Here is an 18604-nt window from a genome sequence, read left to right on the forward strand (position 1 = left end):
TTGTTTGGTTATGTGAGCCAGGGAAGGTTCTAGAGATCACCAGCCAGGGTTCAGAGGAGCCCGTGGTGTGATGGGTAATATTGCACGTGGAATCCAACAGTCTGAGACTTAGCCTCTCCTTGCCCCGCTAAAGGAACCCACAGCAGTGGAACACGCCCTTCCCTGAGGCCTCCCTGCTCTGCGGGAGGTCCCCAGGCGACCCTGCTCTAGGGGGGTCCCCAGCCGCAGCGCTGGCAGCTGTGTTCTCGTACACACATTACTGCCTTGTTCTCTGAGAGATCCCTCTGTCTGCCAGGACCGAGCCAATTTCCTAGATTAAATTTCCTCTGATGAATGACCCATTTTACATTTTGTTCTCTCCAGCTAGATCACGATTCTCCACTGGTCATTTAACAATTTCCAATCAACTACAATTGAAAGGAGATATAAATTATACTATGTACAATGGCTGAACTGCTTACAGAGAAAACGATTCATCTTTGTTCTCATTAGCGGGGGTGGGGGGTGGGTGGGGGGGTGGGGAGTAGTTCCCAGCTTTTCACCTTCACCTTAAACCCAGCAGGTGGTTCGATCACTCAAGGTCTAACCTATCACTGCGCCTTTTGATACTTGGTCCTTGCCAAGGGGGTGTGGGGTGCTGCCATCCTTGGTGGGGATTCCAGGCTGGCCCAGAAGGAAACAGGAGGGAAGCCTTCAGGAGGGTGTGGTCATTGACCTTGAGCTGGGTTTTCCCAGTCTAGCTGGGCCCGGACTTTTGGAGGAAGTGCTAGCATTTTTCCTGCTAAAACATTAAATTTTTTTAAATCCATGTGTATGTGTGTATGCGCTGAGGGAGGGAGGTGGAGTTACAGTTACAGGAGGTTGGGAGTTGGAGTGTGGGAACTGAACAAGGGTCATCTGTAAACCCCCTCTTGTCTCTTTTGATGCCAGGGAGATTATGCCTGTTTCCCAGTCAGGGCATTGCCAGCTTTCTGAATACCATGTGTATTTCATCTCCTTTCTCTTCATTCTCTTCAGTTAAACCCCACCCCCCCAACAGGGTAGCCTTGGTTGTCCTGGAACTCACTATGTAGACTAGGCTAGCCCTCAAACTCAGAGATTGTCCACCTACCTTTACCTCCCAAATAAATGCTGGGATTAAAGGCATGCACCACCGTACCCAGCGTGTTTATTTTTGAAACCCAGGCTTGCTTCAAACTATGTAGTTCGAGGCTAAATTCCTTGATATTTCTGCCTCTGTAGATGTGACAGGAACCTTAATCAAAGCCACACCTCACAGGGCACTGCAGTGCATCCCTGTGATAGCAGCACAGGAAGCAGACACAGGACGGTGAGTTCAAGGCCCGATGACGACAAATTGACATGCTATCTCAAACAAAACCAAAACAGATGAGCTGGGCAGTGTTGGCACACATCTTTGGTCGCACCACAGCAGAGGGAGGCAGATCTCTGAGTTTGAGACCAGCCTGGTCTACAGAGCAAGTTCCAAGACAGTCAATGCTACACAGAGAAACCCGGTTTTTAATAAAACTTAAAAAAGCACTCCCCCCACACCCCTGCCAAAAAACAAACAAACAAACAAACAAACAAACAAACAAACAAACACAAAACCATCCTAAATTTCAGCCTTATGGAAATTCAAGTAGCCGGGCAGTGGTGGCGCACACCTTTAATCCCAGCAGTTGGGAGGCAGAGGCAGGCAGATTTCTGAGTTCGAGGCCAGCCTGGTCTTCAGAGTGAGTTCCAGGACAGCCAGGGCTATACAGAGAAACCCTGTCTCGAAAAAACAACAACAACAAAAAAACAAAAACAAACAAAAGAAAGAAAGAAAGAAAGAAACAAAGAAAGAAATTCAAGTAAACTAGTGCTGCCTCCTATACCCCCAGGATATCTCAAGGGTGGTGTAACCTGGTCATCAACTGAGCCCTGGAATATTACACCCCTTGCCAGCCAGTCACGCGCAGTTCATACACACAGTTATGGTGTACAGAGATGCTTTTGATTCTTCTCTTCCATACGAGAGACCAAATCCACAGCCTCCCCCAAGCTTCTCGGAGTTACACCACAGCCCTGTAACTGCTTACTTATTCTAACGACTGTCTTGATGTCCCTGGCAGGTGAGGGGTCAAGAGATAACAGTGATCAAGGATCAACTCCCAGGGCGTGGCTCTTCCAGGCTCCCCGAGTGTCAATGTCGGAGAGTCGGAGAGTCCACAGAGCTCCCCAACTGCAACTCAAGTCAGGCTGACACCTGTGGGTGCTGGTGACAGTCCAGGTAGGGGTGGTTAGAACAGCACACCCGGCCTTAAGGTCTTGCCTGGCCAGAGGCAGGTCGTCTGGCTTAGGGGTTTGCAGGGTGGAGGTTTCATGTCAGAAGGTCTCACCCTGCCTGCATTTCCACAAGGGAAGCAGATGGTTTGGGAAAATCCAATTTAAAAGGACAGAAATCGAATTAGCTCTCCAGGGGTCTGATGGCCAAGACGGGGTGGGGACAATTACATTATCTGTTCACCAAGCCAGCTCGGAGTGGGTGGGGTGGGCACCCCTGGGTCACCTAGGCCTGGATAGATTGAGGGGAAGAGAAGTTCCTTGAGAAGTCATTGCAGGGACACCCATGAATCCTCTGTATCCCCAAAGTGTCATTTACCCCAATCGGAATCTCTGGACTCATTAAACAGTAGCAGATCCTGGGCCCCCAAGACGTATGGCTCAGCGGGTAAAGGCGCTTGCTCTGGAACCCAAGGATGCGAATTCGAGCCCTGGAACCCACACAGTAGAAGAGAACTGACTTTAACGAGCTGTCCTTTGATGTCCACACGTGAGTTGTGGTGTGAACCCCGCCCTCCCTTAACTAAACAGACATATGCAATAAAAAAGTAGTTCAAACAAACAACTCTGGTAATTTTCTGTTTCCGTCTCCCTAGTTAAGTCCTCTCAGATCTACTTCCTGTCTCCGACGTTACCTATTCCAGGCACTCGGTGCAATTACAGCTACTGGCCCTCTTGGGTCTGGCTTATTTCACTTGCCACAGTGACATCAAGGCTCATCCACCTCCAACTCAATAGTCCCTGCCTCCCAAGCACTGGGATCAAAGGTGTGCGTCACCACTCTTTGCCAGATAATATTCTACTTGGGTTATCCGTTGTTGTGAACCCGTCATAGCATCCAGGAACATTTTGAGTCTCTCTTGTCTTTTTTTTTTTTTCTTATTAGATATATTCTTTATTTACATTTCAAATGTTGTCCCCTTTCCTGGTCAAGTCCCCTCCCCCCAAGTCTCTCTTGTCTTGATTCAGGACCTTACTCTGCAGCCAATCCTGGCCTGGACCTGATAACTGTGCCTCAGCCTCCTGAGGGCCGAGACTACAGGTATGTACCCCTATACCACACATTTTAATTCTTTTTAAAAAGAAGTCTACGGCTCTTTTGTTTGCCAGTGTGTTTGTGCACCACATGCATGCCTTGTGCCCAGAAGAGGAGCATCATATCCCCTGGAAAGATGGCTGCGAGGAGCTATGTGGAGGCTACGACTTAAACCTGGGCCCTCTGAAGAGTGGCCAGTGCTCTTTATCCCTGAGCCATCTCTCCAGCCACCGCACTGGTTTCTCAATGTTAACCTGAATCCAGGATAAGGGATGAAGCTGTTTCCCGCACCTCAGTTCAGCTCTACCACGGAGGGTCCAGCCTAGGCAAGGCTCTGCCAGTGTTGGAGACAAGAACTGCCACAGGGTTGTCTGCCTGCTGCTGCCGCCGCCGCCAGCTGGTTCTTGCTCTCCCCTACCCACTGGAAAAACTCAACTAGTTCCAGGGTCTGTGTGGGGACAGAGTCCTGCGATGAAGCCCTGCGTGCGTGTATCTTAGAGTGGTCTCGTCTCTTTGATTAAATCCCAATGGATGTATTCATTCAACCAAGAACCCTTCACGGAGAAGAAAGTGAGCACTGGCTCTGCACAGTTACCAAGGTCTTGGTGCTCGAGGCATAACAATGAGTACAGCAAAGACTTGGGAGTCCCCAAGGCACCACACACTTACTGCCTAAAGAATACACAACAGCTGAAAAGGGGGGATGGGCTGGTGCACAAGGGTGATGTCGCACTTGGGAGACTTGAGGGCTGCTTGGAACTTGAGGGCAGCCTGATCTACAGAGAGAATGCCTGGCTAGCCTGGATAACAGATTAAAAAAAAAAAAAAGCTGAAAAATGCCTTCAACCCAAGCATTTCTGAAAACTAAAGAAAACAACACCAACACTCAGCCCTAGACACTGTTATAATCTTTTATTATGTATCAAATTGTCTTCAATATAACTTACAACCTGATTTTATCTGATAGATACTTTAATGTATTTAAAGGCAAAAAAAAAATTCTCTTTATGTACAATATCTTATGTCTAGAGTCTGGCAAATATAGTACCTTTCATTGCAGGATTTTTGCTTAACGTAACAAGCAAAAATAAACAACCAAAAAAAAAAAATCAAGATAAACTGAATCCCCCAGATCCCTCAACTACAAATGTCAATAATGAATAAAGCATTAAAAAGACAAACAGAATGACTGTTATTTAGAAATGCATAATGAATACTAATATTAGTGGCAAAAAAAAAAAAAATAAAAAAACCAGACGACCCGGACAGTCTTGGGGGCCGTCGTTCCTGCTCGGGGTTGGGGCAGACTCTAGACCATTTCTCGGCTCCTGCGGATGGCGCAGCACAGGATCATGCTGAAAATCATGCCGAAGATCTGCAAAGACAGGAAGGGGGCGTGGTCTGCCTGGCTGGAAGGGAAGGCGCATCATCCAGTTCAAGACAAAAGACCGAAGCAACAGGGTCCAGGAAGGATACTGACGTGGGAGAGACAAGGCCAGATAACAGGAAGAATGGCAGGACTCGGATTCTGACAGTCAGCTGCTGAGATAGTTCCTTAGAGAACATTCAGGGTGAGACCCTTAAAATACAGCTTTAAATCCTATCTGCAGCGTTTCCAACACAGCATGCAGATTAGGATGCTCTCCGCCCTCTTTCCTTTGCAGGAAAGAGGTGATGGAAACCCAGGGCTTTGCCCATTCCAGCCAAGTGCCCTGCCTCTGGCCACAGTCAGAGCGCTCCCACTTCCTAGTAGTAAGGAGGAGATACTGATGGTGGTGTCCACCTGGCCAGGACCCTACAGCACTTCTAACAGCGCCTGCGCCCAGCTTTCTTCCCTGGACGTCCTGCCACTCACCATCACCACGGCGATGCCGATGCCCACTGCTCCAATGATGTGGAACTTGCTGTTGAAGACCTCATCAATGGCTTTCGGGCAGGACTGAGGGAGGCAAACAAGACGCAGGGTCAGGGTCAGAAACGGCTCTCACTTCCGGTGTGTACTTCTCTGCTGTCTTGCTGATTCTTGTATCATTCTGGGAGGCCTTGTGACCAGAGGGCCAACTGGAGTGGGTATATTTGGGTACAAGGGCTGTCCTGGCTGGTGACCAGACGGGGGAACTGAGGGATATGGGGGTACCCTAAACTTGAGAACACTTAAGAGAAGGGGGAGGGGCTGGAGAGATGGCTTAGTGGTTAAGAACACTGACTGCTTTTCCAAAGGTCCTGAATTCAAATCCCAGCAACCACATGGTGGTTCAACTTTTTTTTTTTTTTTTTTTAAAAAAAAAAAAGAGTGAGGAAGGGGGAGTTTGAGATCTTTTCTTTCTATGTACTTTTATGTGTGTATGTGTGTGTGTGTGTGTGTGTCTACCACATTTGTGCCTGGTATCTGTGGAGCCCCTGGGACTGTAGTTACAGGTGATTCCGAGATGCAGGGCTGAGTCCTCTGGAAGAGTGAGTGCCCTTACCATAGAGCCAACTCACTCTAGCACACACCCCCGCCCCCCTTTCTTTCTTCTCTTTTTGGCAGTCAGTTCTGGGGCTGGTTGCCACTAAAAGAGGCCCCTCTGGGTCCAGTCCCAGGTGGCTGTGGAGTCATTTTTATAATTCTGCTTCTGGAGTAAGGAAAACTGACCAACCGGGAACTGTTTCTAAAGCCTTCGGAGCAGCCATACCGTCCATGGGTTCTGCTTGCTCTTTAAGGCCTGGGACCTGGGCAGGGTGCATGGTCCCAGGTGCCTGTAGCTTTAGGAGCTAGGGGACTGTGTTCCTCCGTCTCTGATCTTGCCTCTGTCTCGCTGCCACGTGAGGAAAGAGGCCGGTGGGAAGAATGCTGCTAAATTCACACAAGCCCTTGCAGGGATTTGTCTAAGCAGCAGGGCAGGGGGCCCGAGGGTTGCTTCTAAGTTTACCTTAACCTGGAAGGTTTCCAGAAGTGGCTTTTTGGGGCAGATGTCTGAGATAAACTCCTCCACACCACCAGCTATGCCACAGCAGTTCAACTGAAGAGAGAAGGCAGGGATGACGGATGAGAAAAACAAACAAAAAAGAAACCAAAAACAGTTAGAAGAGGCATGCCAGCCCGGTATGGAAATCCACGAGTGTGGGTACACTGCAGGGATGCACCGGAGGGGCCAGGGGTTTCCGCTACAGAGGTGACCTACCGCCATGTGGATGGCTTTGAGCGTTTCCCGCTGGGGCTCATCCTTGTTCCTTAACTTTTGGTAAGTGTCCTTGTAAAACTCCTGGACTTCTTTAATCACCTACGAGGGACAGACAAATCAGGAGCAGAGGTGGGCTTCTCAAAAACTGCTTCACGGGTACTCTTAAGCACTTGGCTAATCGCCACCAGTATGGTCTCTCTCAGCACCATTCCCACGTCAGCCTCCAAAGTGCCCAGGTTACAGGAGTCTGCCATCTTGCCTGGCTACGTTTCTTTTGAGAAGGTGGAGCGGCACTGGGAATCCCCAGCCTCTATTCCTTTGTAAATTCTTTTATCAGCTTTTTGAAAACAGAGATTCCCGCCTCAATCCCTTTCCTTCTTCCCTCACTGAAGAATATAAGGGGCTCTGCCTTTAAACAAACGCTGCCCTGGTTGTGTTCCAGCCTGGCCTACAACTCCTTAGAGTTCACCAGAGAAACTCAAACTCACATGCTCAGCTGCTTCCTCTGCCCAGAAGTTGCCCACTCCTCCCGTTCCCCCCACCCCCACCCCTGAGACGCCCCATCTCATTCAAGGTCTAGATCCACACTCCTAACTTTACAAACTGGAAGGGATGCCCTGGCCCACCCTCACCTTTTTAAATCTCAAGGTATTTCTGGTTATAAAAGACTTGCGTGAAGTGTGGGACCTGGAACCCGGATACTTGGGGACCTTGCATGGCATCTGGTGCGGTACTTGCAGGATGCATTTACAGATTACAGAAAGGGAGTCTGCTGATTACGGAAAGCCATATTGTTCTGAGTGACCTTTCAAGGAGTAGCCGGGAAGGGCTGTTTAGCTGTGATCGACAGGCACACAGATGGGCGCACACACAAACAGTTTCCAAAATGTTCAGAAAGGTTACTATGGTGCTAGCCACACGGGGCAGGCTAAGCCCCACGTTCCCAGTCCCATGGACTGCATGTCTTGCTCTTACCTGGAAACATACTGGATAAAGAGGTGTATTCAGTGGAAAACCAAGCAAGTGACTAGCCTTCGATCTTCTTAAACCCTCTCCCCAGCTCAGAAACTCAAATCTCTGTAGGACCCACGCATCCTTATGGGAAACACCTACCTCATCCTTGTGGGTATAGCCCCAGACGGCTGCGGCTATCTCAATGGCGAATATCACCAAGAGGAATCCGAAGAACTAGAAGACACAGGGGGCGTGGTGAGAGACTCCAGCAAGCCAGTCAGCAACAGCAAAAGCATAGAGGACAGTTAGCATGCGGGTGGCACAGGTGACCAGGCAGGAAGAGGGTGACCAAAAAGCAGAGAGCCCATGAATTCTGGGGGGAAATGTGATTCGCTGCCTCTAAACTGGTACGTGGGGTTGTTACTTTGGAGCTGGGCAGCAATAAACCACCACTGCCCACGCACAAATGCCACCGAGAACGTGGAAACAAAGGCAGCACATTCACTCCGTGGCATTTGGGCAAGACGGAAACAATTTTTGAAACAAGAGGAGAGATGGCAAAAGGACCTGTGGATCCGGTGGTGGTGGTGGTAGGGAAGCAAACATGGCCTTTGAGAAAGGCGGAAATAAAGTCCTGGCATTTTGGCGGCATAAAGGGAATGATGAGGAATCCAGGGCCACGGGCAAGCTGGCGGTGGAGCCAGGCAGATGGGGCTGGGCCTGGAGTAAGGATGCTGAGAGGCTAAGCGGAGCGCAGGCGCCTTCCTCAGGTTCTGCCGGTCCTGTGCACGAGGCTTGGTGACATTTTGGGAAAGGAACGGGACTGAGGTAAGACTGGCTAACTACTATACAGAAGGAAAACTCACCAATCCCAGCATGCACTGGGACTCTTGTACAGCTCCACAGCAGCCCAGGAAACCAACCAACATCATGAGGGCCCCGGCTCCAATCAGAATGTACACTCCTGAGGGGTGGGGAGAGGAAAAGACACTCGGTTGCACACCACATTAGTGTGGAGGCTCAGGCCTCTTCCCCTTGGGCTCAGGGACTGAGACCTTTTCTTAACAAAACAGCTTCCTCCACCTTGGCTCCTGGTTCCTCTCCCTGGAAGGCTGCTCCACCACATCAACACTCTACCTTATCCGTGGGCCCTTTCCTAGAAGGCGCCCAAGGAGAGGTACCCTCTGATGCTTAGGAGACAAACCCTGGCTCAATCTGTTATGTTTCTTCCCAGCAGGACAATGCACTTGAGCTAATTACTGAGACCTCTCAAACTACAGCTTGAGACTGGAGAATACGATCCCCTCAGAAATACTTTCTGCATGCTGCCTGGCACACAACACCCTAGTACCCATGCTGGCAAGAATTTCTTGTTCTAGTACAATGGACACATAAGTAGGTATCAAATCAGAAGAGCCTTGTCTTAGCTTCAACATTGCTACTAACTGCTGTGTGTCTTTTAGTTAGACTGTGTTTGTGGGGCTGGAGAGATGGCTCAGTGACTAAGAGTACTTGTTGCTTAATATGGGGACCAGAGATTGGATCCTGGTACCCATACTGGCATCTCACAAAGGCCTGTACCTTCAGCTCCCACGATCCGATGCCCTCTCTTGGCCTTTGCAGGCACCTCACATTACTGACACACACACACAGAGACATACACAGACACACACACAGACACACAGACAGACACACACATAGCCACAGACACACACACAGACATGCACACACAAACATACACATATAGACACAGACATATATACAGAGACAGACACATAGACACAGACACCCCCCCCACACACACACACAGCACACATAGACACACACACACACACAGACACAGACATACACACACCTTAAATGCCATGAAATCTCTTCAGCCCACCTGGGAAATCTTATGGTTGGAATGAAGTTACTCTAGATTAAGGGTGAAAGGATTCCTCACGCTGAGGGAAAATGGGTGGCATCATGCCTAAGTCTTCAATGTGAGTGGCTACTGGGGAGGAGGGAGGGGAGGGGAGGGCAAAGACTCTAAGTTTTGTCCACACCCAAGCAATGTAAGTCCCTCAATCTGGAACCAGAGTGGATAGCCCTGGCTACATTTATTCCAGATCACCACTTACAGGCAGTGGTGAGCCGTCCAACACAGGTGCTGGCAACTGAACGTGGGTCCCCCGCACGAGCACCACACGCTCTCACCCCAGGCCACGTCTTCATACCTCCCACCCTGCCACCGTGCTCTAGCCAACCTCGGGAGGGAGGGACACAGTGACATGTCGGGAGCCCCAGCTTTAAAGCCCAGAAAGCTTGGCTTTGAAAGTCAGTTCTGTCATCCCAGAAACATTTATTTAGAAAAAAGTTGCTTTAGGGTGGATATGTATTGAGACAGGGTCTCTTCAAGTAAGTTCTGGCTGTCCGGAAACACTGTGCAGAATGGAGAATGGCCTGGCCACAAGCTCATACATCTCCATCTGCTCCTGCCTCCCAAGTGCTGGGCTCACAGACGTACATCTCAGCCAGGTGAGGTGGCATGCCTCTTACTCTTTTTCTTTTCCTTCCTTCCTTCCTCCCTCCCTTCCTCTCTCCCTCCCTACCCCCCTCCTATTTTTCCTCCAAGATAGGCTCTTACTACGTGGCTTTGACTGTCTTAGAACTCTCTCTATAAACCAGGCTGGCCTTGAACTCACAGAGACTCACCTGCCTCTGTCCTCCAAATGCTGAGATTAAATGTTTGAGTCACTATGCTCAGCTAACACAATTTTAATCCCAGTACGCAGAGGCAGAGGCAGAGGATCTCTGAATTCCAGTTTGTTTTATATAGTGAGTTCCAAGACAGCCAGGGTACATAGAAACCCTGTCTTAGAAAAGGAAAAGAAAAAGAAAAGGCAAGTTGTTTGTTTAAATAAAATTCGGGGTGATTGGGGTTGAGAAATGGCTAAGCATGTTTGTTATGTGCCCATGATGACCCGAGTTTGAGATCCCACAACTCACACCCGCATAAAAAAGCCAGGTTACATGTGTGTGCCAGCGCTGGGGAGCGGAGCCAGCCAGATCCCGGGAGATAGCCGGCTGGCTGCTCAGCTCAGCTGAAGAAAAGAGAACTTCGGTTCAGTGAGAGGCCGCGTCTCAGTCATCTGGAGAGCACAGGAGACACCCAGCATTCCTTTTGGCTCCCACATGTGCACACATAAAATGTAAGAGAAATGACTGGGGTCTGGGGTGCACATAGAAGCCCTGTGTTCAAGCTGTAGTATAACCGAAAGAGGGGTGGTAACAGTGCAGCCTCCTGGAACTGTTGTGATGTGTGCATCGAGTACACACACAGACAGACAGACAGACAGACACACACACACACACACACACACACACACACACACACAGACACACAGTGCCAACTGCTATTAATCTCAATATAAGGCCTAGGTAACCACTGCAGAACAATGTGATTTTTATGTCCTTGATTCTCTCTTCTCTCACTGGGATCAGTGAGACTTCTTCAAATAGGCTGAAAAAAACCGAGAGGGGGAGATGTGCCTTCTCACGGAACACAGCACACTACGTGACAAGGGCTTTTGGCAGGTGCCACAGTGACCTCACCATCATCCCTCTCTGCAGCACCCAGCGTAGGGCTGGACTCTGCAGGCAGGAGGCCGTGGGACTGGCCACAGCTGATGCTCATGGCAGCTCAGAGTGGAGCACACACAGTGGGTATTTGTGCCTCTCTCGCCTCCTCCTATCGCCGTGGTGACTCGAAGTCACGTGGGGTTACTGGCAAACCCCACAGTGCATGAATGTGGGTATTGTTTCTGTGCATGCCTGGCCCAGACCGGGCAAGGGGACAAGTGCATCTTGTCCTCAAGTCATCTTCCTGGACAGCCAAATGTAGTTGGGGCCTGAACATGGGAGGCGGTGCAGTCCCGTGCACAGCCCCTGGGGAGGAGCACCAGCTGCCAAGGGGACACCACTGAGTGTGGCAGTAATACAACCCTGGTGCTGACTGTCGGATCAGGGCAAGACAAGGAAGGATGAGGTCACTCCTTTGAGCTGCAGAGCGGGGGCTGAATAAATGGGGAAGAGCATTAAGAGATCAAAAGGATTTATAGGAACATGAAATAGAATCAAATGCAAACAAATATGCACTTTCTCTGAGTCCACACCCCGCTAAGGGAGCTTGGGCACCCTGGTAAGGCCAGGGCAGCCGGGCGAGCAGTGAGCATTAGAGGGGGAGCAGTTCTCACAGAGAGAATGTTCCCCTAACGGGCCTCTTGGTTCATATGACAGATCCACTCCAGAAAGATTTTTAAACTAAAAGGCCTGTTGGCTTTAAATCTTGTTCAGACAGCTGCAGCTCTGGAGTGTCTCTGTTTAGCCTTCTCTAGTCAGGAGCACGCCAGCAACCCTGGCGGTTAAGCTATAGGGTGGCTCATCTGGAAGCTGGTCTCCCAACGCCTGTGAGTCATGGAGCCAATGCAAGCCCTGGATTGAATCTGTTCCCCACTTTAGCCTTGAGGGGCTAGAGCTCAAACCCAGGGCTTCCTGGAGGCGGTCCTTCCTTCTGAGCTCCACTCCCAAGCTCTGCCCCACCTCTTGGCTAGCTTTAGAAAGGAAGTGTCCCCTTGCTTCCTTTTGGGAAGGAGGCAGCTCACAGCCCCACACCCGGAGCTTGTTAGCAAGGGCTGGCAGTGGTAAATGACAGAGCGTTCCCTTTTATAAAAGGAGTGAATGTTAGCTTTCTGTCTGACTCATGGAAAAATTTATTCGTCAGAGGCCTTCTTCAGGATCTCCATGCTAAATTGCTTAAGAGCTGTTTATTGTACTTTTTTCCCCCTTAGGCTGACATTATAGGCCTATTTAAATGGGGTGGGGGGGGGAGGAAGGATTGGTGTGGCAATAGCATATGTCAGGGTGCCCTTTGCACGGGAAGCAGGGTGTTCTGTCCCACCTGTACATTGGGCTCTGAGCTCAGGCTAGTGAGGACATGAGGACACTGAAGCCTCCCGGGAAGGCCCAGCTCAGTGTAACTCATAAGCATTTCCCTTCCACCATTTGTGTTGGAAAAGAACCTGATCTAGGCTCATGTCCCCTTCTCAGGTTCATTACCTGCAAACAATCGGCTCCTCCCCGCCCCCCCCCCCCCAGCTCATTCTTGCCTTCTCTCCCCCCAGCCCCCACGGCAGGTTACTCTCATTCAGAAGAGAGACATTGGCGTTTCACACGCTGAGCACGGGGACCCTCAGAGAACCATGGGTGCGTATGCCATACCCACACTAGTTTCAGGTGGGAAAATGGACAATCCGCCATGGCATACGTACCCAGCGCAGGGAGGCCACCTTACTGAGGGCATTTATATCCAGAAGGTCCCAAGGAGGGATGAAGGGATATACACTGACAGCCTATGGCCATATCTCCTAAATTCCTTCACTCCGGCCAAGGTTCTATCTAGAAGGACACTGCGTTAAGAGCCATGGGCTGGGGACCAGGAAAATGTAGTTCTGTGACATGTTTATAATCCTGGGACTGTGTCCTGCTGACAGGATGAATCTACCCAGGCTGACCTGGAAAGAAGACCCTTCTAGGGGTAAGGTATCGGCTGTTCTGGTAAGTCATGCATTTCCGCCTCACCACACGCCTGAACAAAAAAAGGTTGCTTGAAAAGTCAGCTGTGGGGCGGTGGTGGCGCACGCCTGTAATCCCAGCACTGGGTAGGCAGAGGCAGGGGGATTTCTGAGTTCGAGGCCAGCCTGGTCTACAGAGTAGTTCCAGGACAGTCAGGGCCACACAGAGAAACCCTGTGTGGGGGTTGGGGGGAGTCAGTTGTATTCTTTGGCTGGCCTGAGGGTGGCCATGTGAGAGGGTTGGTCATCCTATCGAGCCAGAGAAATCAGCCTGGGTGTAACTGGTCCTCCTAGCACATGTGTCGGAAGGACTGAGGTTCCCACAAAGGGCTGGTGTCACAGTCCGATGGAAAAGAGGACCCAGAGGGCAAAGCCTCCTTGGCCCTTTGCCCTGGGACAATTCCAGTTTCCCAAAAGATAATGGCTGTCCAGGCAGGGCCCAGACCTAGGCACCACTCAGTCCCCGATGGTTTAGTGTCTTTGGCAGTGGCCCCTTGTCCCTGGAAGCAGAGTGCCATCTTCAAAGCTGAACTCTTAGAACGCTTGATGGCACAGGCCACTCAAGAGGCTGAGGCAGGAGACTACAAGTTCAAGGCCAACCTAAGTAAACTCAAGGGCAAGCACTTTGTGAGACCCTGTCTCAAAGTCTTAAGGGAAAAGAGGACTAGGGATACAGCTCAATGTCAGAGTGGTATCTAGCCTGCTGCAGGCCGGGTGTTCAGTCTCCAGGGCCTCCCTCCCCCAAATCATTGTCGTCGTCGTCGTCCTCCTCGTCATCATCAACAACCACTACTCTAAAATGCTGACAGGGTCCAGTGCAAAGGGGCTTAGTACTGACTTAATACTTAGTTGAGGATGCCAGCCTCCAGTGAGGCGCTGCTGGCTGGGACTCTGCTTTGAATCATCCTTCCATCTCTTTAGGGAGGACCACTGAAGACCGCTTTGACTCTGTAACAGTTGGGAGGATTAGAACCCCAGGAGGTTCCCAGAACTGGGCTGCTCTTCCTCTACTCACATGGTGAGTAAGCTCTCTCTGCTTCCTCACACAGTTTTCTTACCTAACACCAGCTCAGAGTCAGGGGGCAGGGGCTTCTCTCTTAGTTTGTTTAATTAATAGTTTTGGGCAGGCGACTGGGCTCTCTAGGTTGTGATGTGGGAGTTATTTCCTATTCCTTGTGGAGTTTCAGGGATGGAACCAATGAACACCAGGGAGGGCTCAGATGTGGGCGTGGTTTCTTTCCAGGTCACCTAGTCACCAGTGAGAATCTTTCTTCCCACATCTAAAAAATATACAGAATTAGCCTGAGTCCTGAATGCTGGGAAGAAGTAACAGGCAATCAGGAGCAGTCAACAGGAAGGAGGCCTAGGGAGTCAGAACTCTTCTGGAGGACAAGGACCGATCAGGCCCTTGGCCAGGAGATCAGCCCGAGGTTCCCTGTTCCTGGCCGTCCTTAGGGAGTGGGCTCACAGCTCCCTGTGTGCTGGGCCATGGAGTGTGACAGGCTCCCCTCAGCAGCAGGGAAGCACACCTCACCCTCTGATCAGAATCAAAGCTTTGTTGCTAAAACAAGTCAGGGCACTATGGAAACATGCTCCCTAAAAACTCTGTAGTTAAAAAAACAAAACAAAACAAAAAAACCCAAAAGGCCCAACCATAAACCACCCACCGTTCTTTTGCCCACTTTCTTTTTAACAATAGGGCAACACACCCAGGCCTTCCACACTCCCCTGCCAATGAACAACAACAAAGGACAGGAAAACAGGAGGAGGATGGAGAGCTCAGGTGCTTGCCCCCTAGAGACTCCTCCTGTCTACCTGGCCCAGTCTAGCCAGGGGGAGGAGGGGGAGGAAGGGGAGGAGGGGGAGGAGGGGGAGGAGGGGGAGGCTGACTGTCTGGAGCCTGTGTGGCCCCCTGGTCCCTGCAGGCTCTGCGAGATGATAACCCTGTCAGAATGCTTTCTTGTCTTTTGTAAAAATAACTTTGGTGGGTGGAAAGGAAGTGACACTCACGCTGGGTCTCATGGCATGACAGGATCACCCTAAAAATAGGGGGCTTCCTACTTCTAAATCGGGTAGACTGGAACCAAAGGCTGAGCTTACTCAGGCCAGCGGCCATGAGATGGTCCTTGTGGCATCTCCTCTCCCAGAGGAAGAGAGAAAGGGGACAGAAAGGAGCCAGGGAGGACAGAGGAGCCTGTGTAGAGACAGCTCCTGCGTAGAGACAGCTACTGCGTGGAGACAGCTCCTGGCTGGCTGAAGCTTGGGTGAATCCCATCTTACTGATGGTGGAAACCCTTCAAGGGCAAAAGCTGTTTCCCCCAAAGGCCGGGTGGTCTCTCTCTCAGGTCCACTGACTTATTTATTTTCTTCTCTTTCTGTTTACTTATTTTTATTTTATGTGTATTGGTGTTTTGCCTGCACATGTCTGTGAGAGTGTCAGATCTCGGCGTTACAGACGGTTGTGAGCTGCCATGTGGGTGCTGGGAATCGAACCCCAGTCCTCTGGAAGAACAGTCAGTGCTCGTAAGTGCTGAGAGCCAGCTCTCCATCCCCCACTTTCTCTTTCTTCTCTCTTCCCTGTTCTCCTTCTGCCTCTCGGCTCTCTCCCTTAGCTTCTCTTCTGACTTCCCGGATCTCAGGGCCTCCTGTAAGCTCCCCCACCTCCATTCCCATTAATCTTAATTTTGATTGTCTATTCAGGAAACTGGTCTGAGGAGAGACTAGGAGGGGAGCCCCTTCTCTTCCGGGCTCTGCAGATGCACACAGGACAATGGTTTCTGACTTAAGAAGATTACAATTTAGTTTGGAGACAATGGCATGGGAAGTGAGGCTCTTAAACCCTCAGGAGTGGTAGCATCCTAGCCGGACAACTTCACATCAGAGAATGGTCAAGACGCCAAACTCAGCTGGCGAGACAAGAAACCACAGGAGTCAGTCAGATACAAACGCACAGACACAGCGATGCACTCGTAAGCCACCTAACTTGAAAGGGACAGGGCTGGCTTACCAGCTTCTGCTCCCCAGTCCTTAGGCCCCAGCCAGAGTTTCTAGGGTTGACGTGCTGACCCCTCCCTCTCTCTCACCTGTGTAGAAGCTGGAATGGTTAGATTCTTGCTCGAAGATGCTCTTGGTCTGGGAGTCGAATCGGAGCCATAGTCCCACGGCGAGTACTGCGATGCCGGCGAGCTGTAAGACACCCAGGGCATTGGCTGCTGTTAGTCCCAACTGCCGGGGACACACGCAGCCAGAGCAGAGGAGACTCGCAAAGGACTCTGGCATCATCTCTCTTTCCACCCTCCAAGGACATCTGTGGGCAGAAAGCGATCTGAAAGATGTGATTAACCCGTGCGGTGAAATCACCAGAACGCTCGCTGGGAGTAACAATTCCCTGCCGGAAGTATTGCAGATGGCGGGACCTGAATACTACATAGCAGTGAAGACAATCACGAGGACTACCAGACACTACGAGTATGTAGGCCCAAGTCACTGAGCTCACAACACCCCGGGACTCCGTATAATTACATGCCAGTATGCTGGTAAGCTGCACGAATATAAAATATATGTCGTAGAAGTAATAGCGGAGAACAAAACAGAACAAAGATAACCAATGATCATCAAATGAGTGATGAGCTCCAGGTGTGAGTGTGTGAGAGTGTGTGCGTGTGTGAGTGATTGTGTGTGTGAGAGTGTGAATGTGTGAGTGATTATGTGTGTATGTATATGTGAGTTACTGTGTGTGTGTGAGAGAGTGTGAATGTGTGTGTGAGTGATTGTGTGTGTGTGTGAGAGAGTGTGAATGTGTGTGTGTTTGTGTGTATGTATGTGTGTTTAGGATGAGCAGGGCAGGTGAGCCCCTCGGGTGTTAAACAGAATGCTAAATGACACTTTATTCCTCTGTTGTTCAGGCAGGTCTTGAACTTCTAGGCTTTAGCCATTCCCCTGCCTCAGCCTCCAAAAAGAACAGGTATATATTACCAATTTGGTTGAAATTTTTACCCTGAGTAATGACAGACCCACGCATGCATGCATGCATGCATGCACGCACGCACGCACGCACGCACGCACGCATGGTTTAGGGGACAGCATGCAATATGACGGATCAGACGTGCTCCTCACTTGCCCACGCCAGCCTCTTATTTACCAGTCAACCCCGGCCCTGGCCCTGGACACGCAGATGCTGTCGGGGAAGCCTCTGCCAAGCCTTTCCATCCCCCACTCGCCCAGTGCCAGCTGACCTCCCATCACTGGTACCAGGGCTTGCTGGGGGAGTGACTCGCAGTTCTCCAGCATAGTAGCTGGCTGGATGTGGGAGACAGACCTGGGTGTGCTGGTCTACCCACCCTATCAGAAGCACCTAGGTCACCATCTTGCTTTTGGGGGAATCTTGATTCTCTGCTCTAGGAGCCGTGTGAGAGTCTGTGGTGTAGACACCCCTTTCCATTCTTTCTCCCCATCCTGTGACAATAAGATTGGATGCACTTCGCGTCAAGTGTGCATGGAGACACCAGGAAGGGCCACCCAGGATGTCAGCCTATGGAAACCACCTTGTCTGTACCCACAGAGGTGTAGGCTGCTTCGATCCCATTGCATACAAACTGAGTTCCTGGCACAGCACAGGCCGTTTCCTGGCTTAGAAACTCACTCAGCCTTTCCACCTGCAAACGGGAATGGTGGATGTGGCCTGCCTGTGCCCTGCCAGTTTGGCCAGGGACTGAGGGGCCTGACATCAGAACTCCATTAGGAGGAGGTGGCACCTAATGGGCTTTAGGAAAGCACCAGGTCACATGACCCAGTGCCCTCATTCTGTGGATGGTCTTCTTCCCACAATGCTCAGTCCCCCTCTTAGATAAGACATTGCCAAGTGCCACTAAGAAGGCCCCAGACCAAGTGTCCCTGGCTGGACACTGGAAGAGTTCTTAAATGCCAGGCTTGAAGGTACAGGAATTACAGTGTTAACATGAACCTGAGAACTGTGTGCCCAGAGACAGGGGTCAGGTTTTTCTTCCTTATTGAGACACAAGGGAGAGCCTCTTTAGGCCTAGTCCAAACAGTGCAGAGCATGGCTTCACGGAGTGGAAGGGTGAGTCCTCTCGGGCTAGGCCAGGCTGGTCTCCTCAATAGAATGCACCTGACCACAGGAAACACCAGAGTCAAGGCTGGGGGACGCCATGCTTGGCTGGGCCCTGGGCCAGACTCTGGCTTACGACCGGGAAGTGATTTGCATATATATTTGATATACCTGTCTACCTTGGGACATGCAATTTCTTTCTGTGGTGAAAAGAGAAAAAAAAAAACCTATGAAGCCCTGGTTTAGGACTTTGGAAGCCCCTTTGAGTCTGTGAGCACAGGTGGGAGGGGAAAAAAATCTGGGTTAGACAACAGAAACTTGGCAGGAAAGGGAAATCTCAGGTGTCACCTGGGCCACACTGAGGGGAGAAGACGGTCCTACCTCACTGCAAGCCTGGTGTCACAGTTCCAGGCTCTCCACACCACAAAGGTGCCTGACA

The 18604-nt window shown here is 50.6% G+C and overlaps 1 protein-coding gene across 1 annotated transcript in view; it reads right to left on the minus strand.

Moving 5' to 3' along the window:
* Positions 1–4261: 4261 nt before the first annotated feature.
* Positions 4262–18604, minus strand: part of Cd9 (CD9 molecule) — a 34057-nt gene continuing 19714 nt past the window's right edge. The window contains exons 2-8 of the mRNA XM_052174914.1: positions 16181–16283; positions 8349–8446; positions 7642–7716; positions 6529–6627; positions 6277–6366; positions 5220–5303; positions 4262–4739 (exon numbers count right to left, since the gene is read on the minus strand). Of these exons, the coding sequence (XP_052030874.1) occupies positions 4674–4739; positions 5220–5303; positions 6277–6366; positions 6529–6627; positions 7642–7716; positions 8349–8446; positions 16181–16283 (615 nt within the window). The 3' untranslated portion in view covers positions 4262–4673. The remainder of the gene's footprint in view (positions 4740–5219; positions 5304–6276; positions 6367–6528; positions 6628–7641; positions 7717–8348; positions 8447–16180; positions 16284–18604) is intronic.

This window comes from Apodemus sylvaticus, chromosome 2, assembly GCF_947179515.1.
Source record: "Apodemus sylvaticus chromosome 2, mApoSyl1.1, whole genome shotgun sequence".
Classification (NCBI taxonomy): domain Eukaryota; kingdom Metazoa; phylum Chordata; class Mammalia; order Rodentia; family Muridae; genus Apodemus; species Apodemus sylvaticus.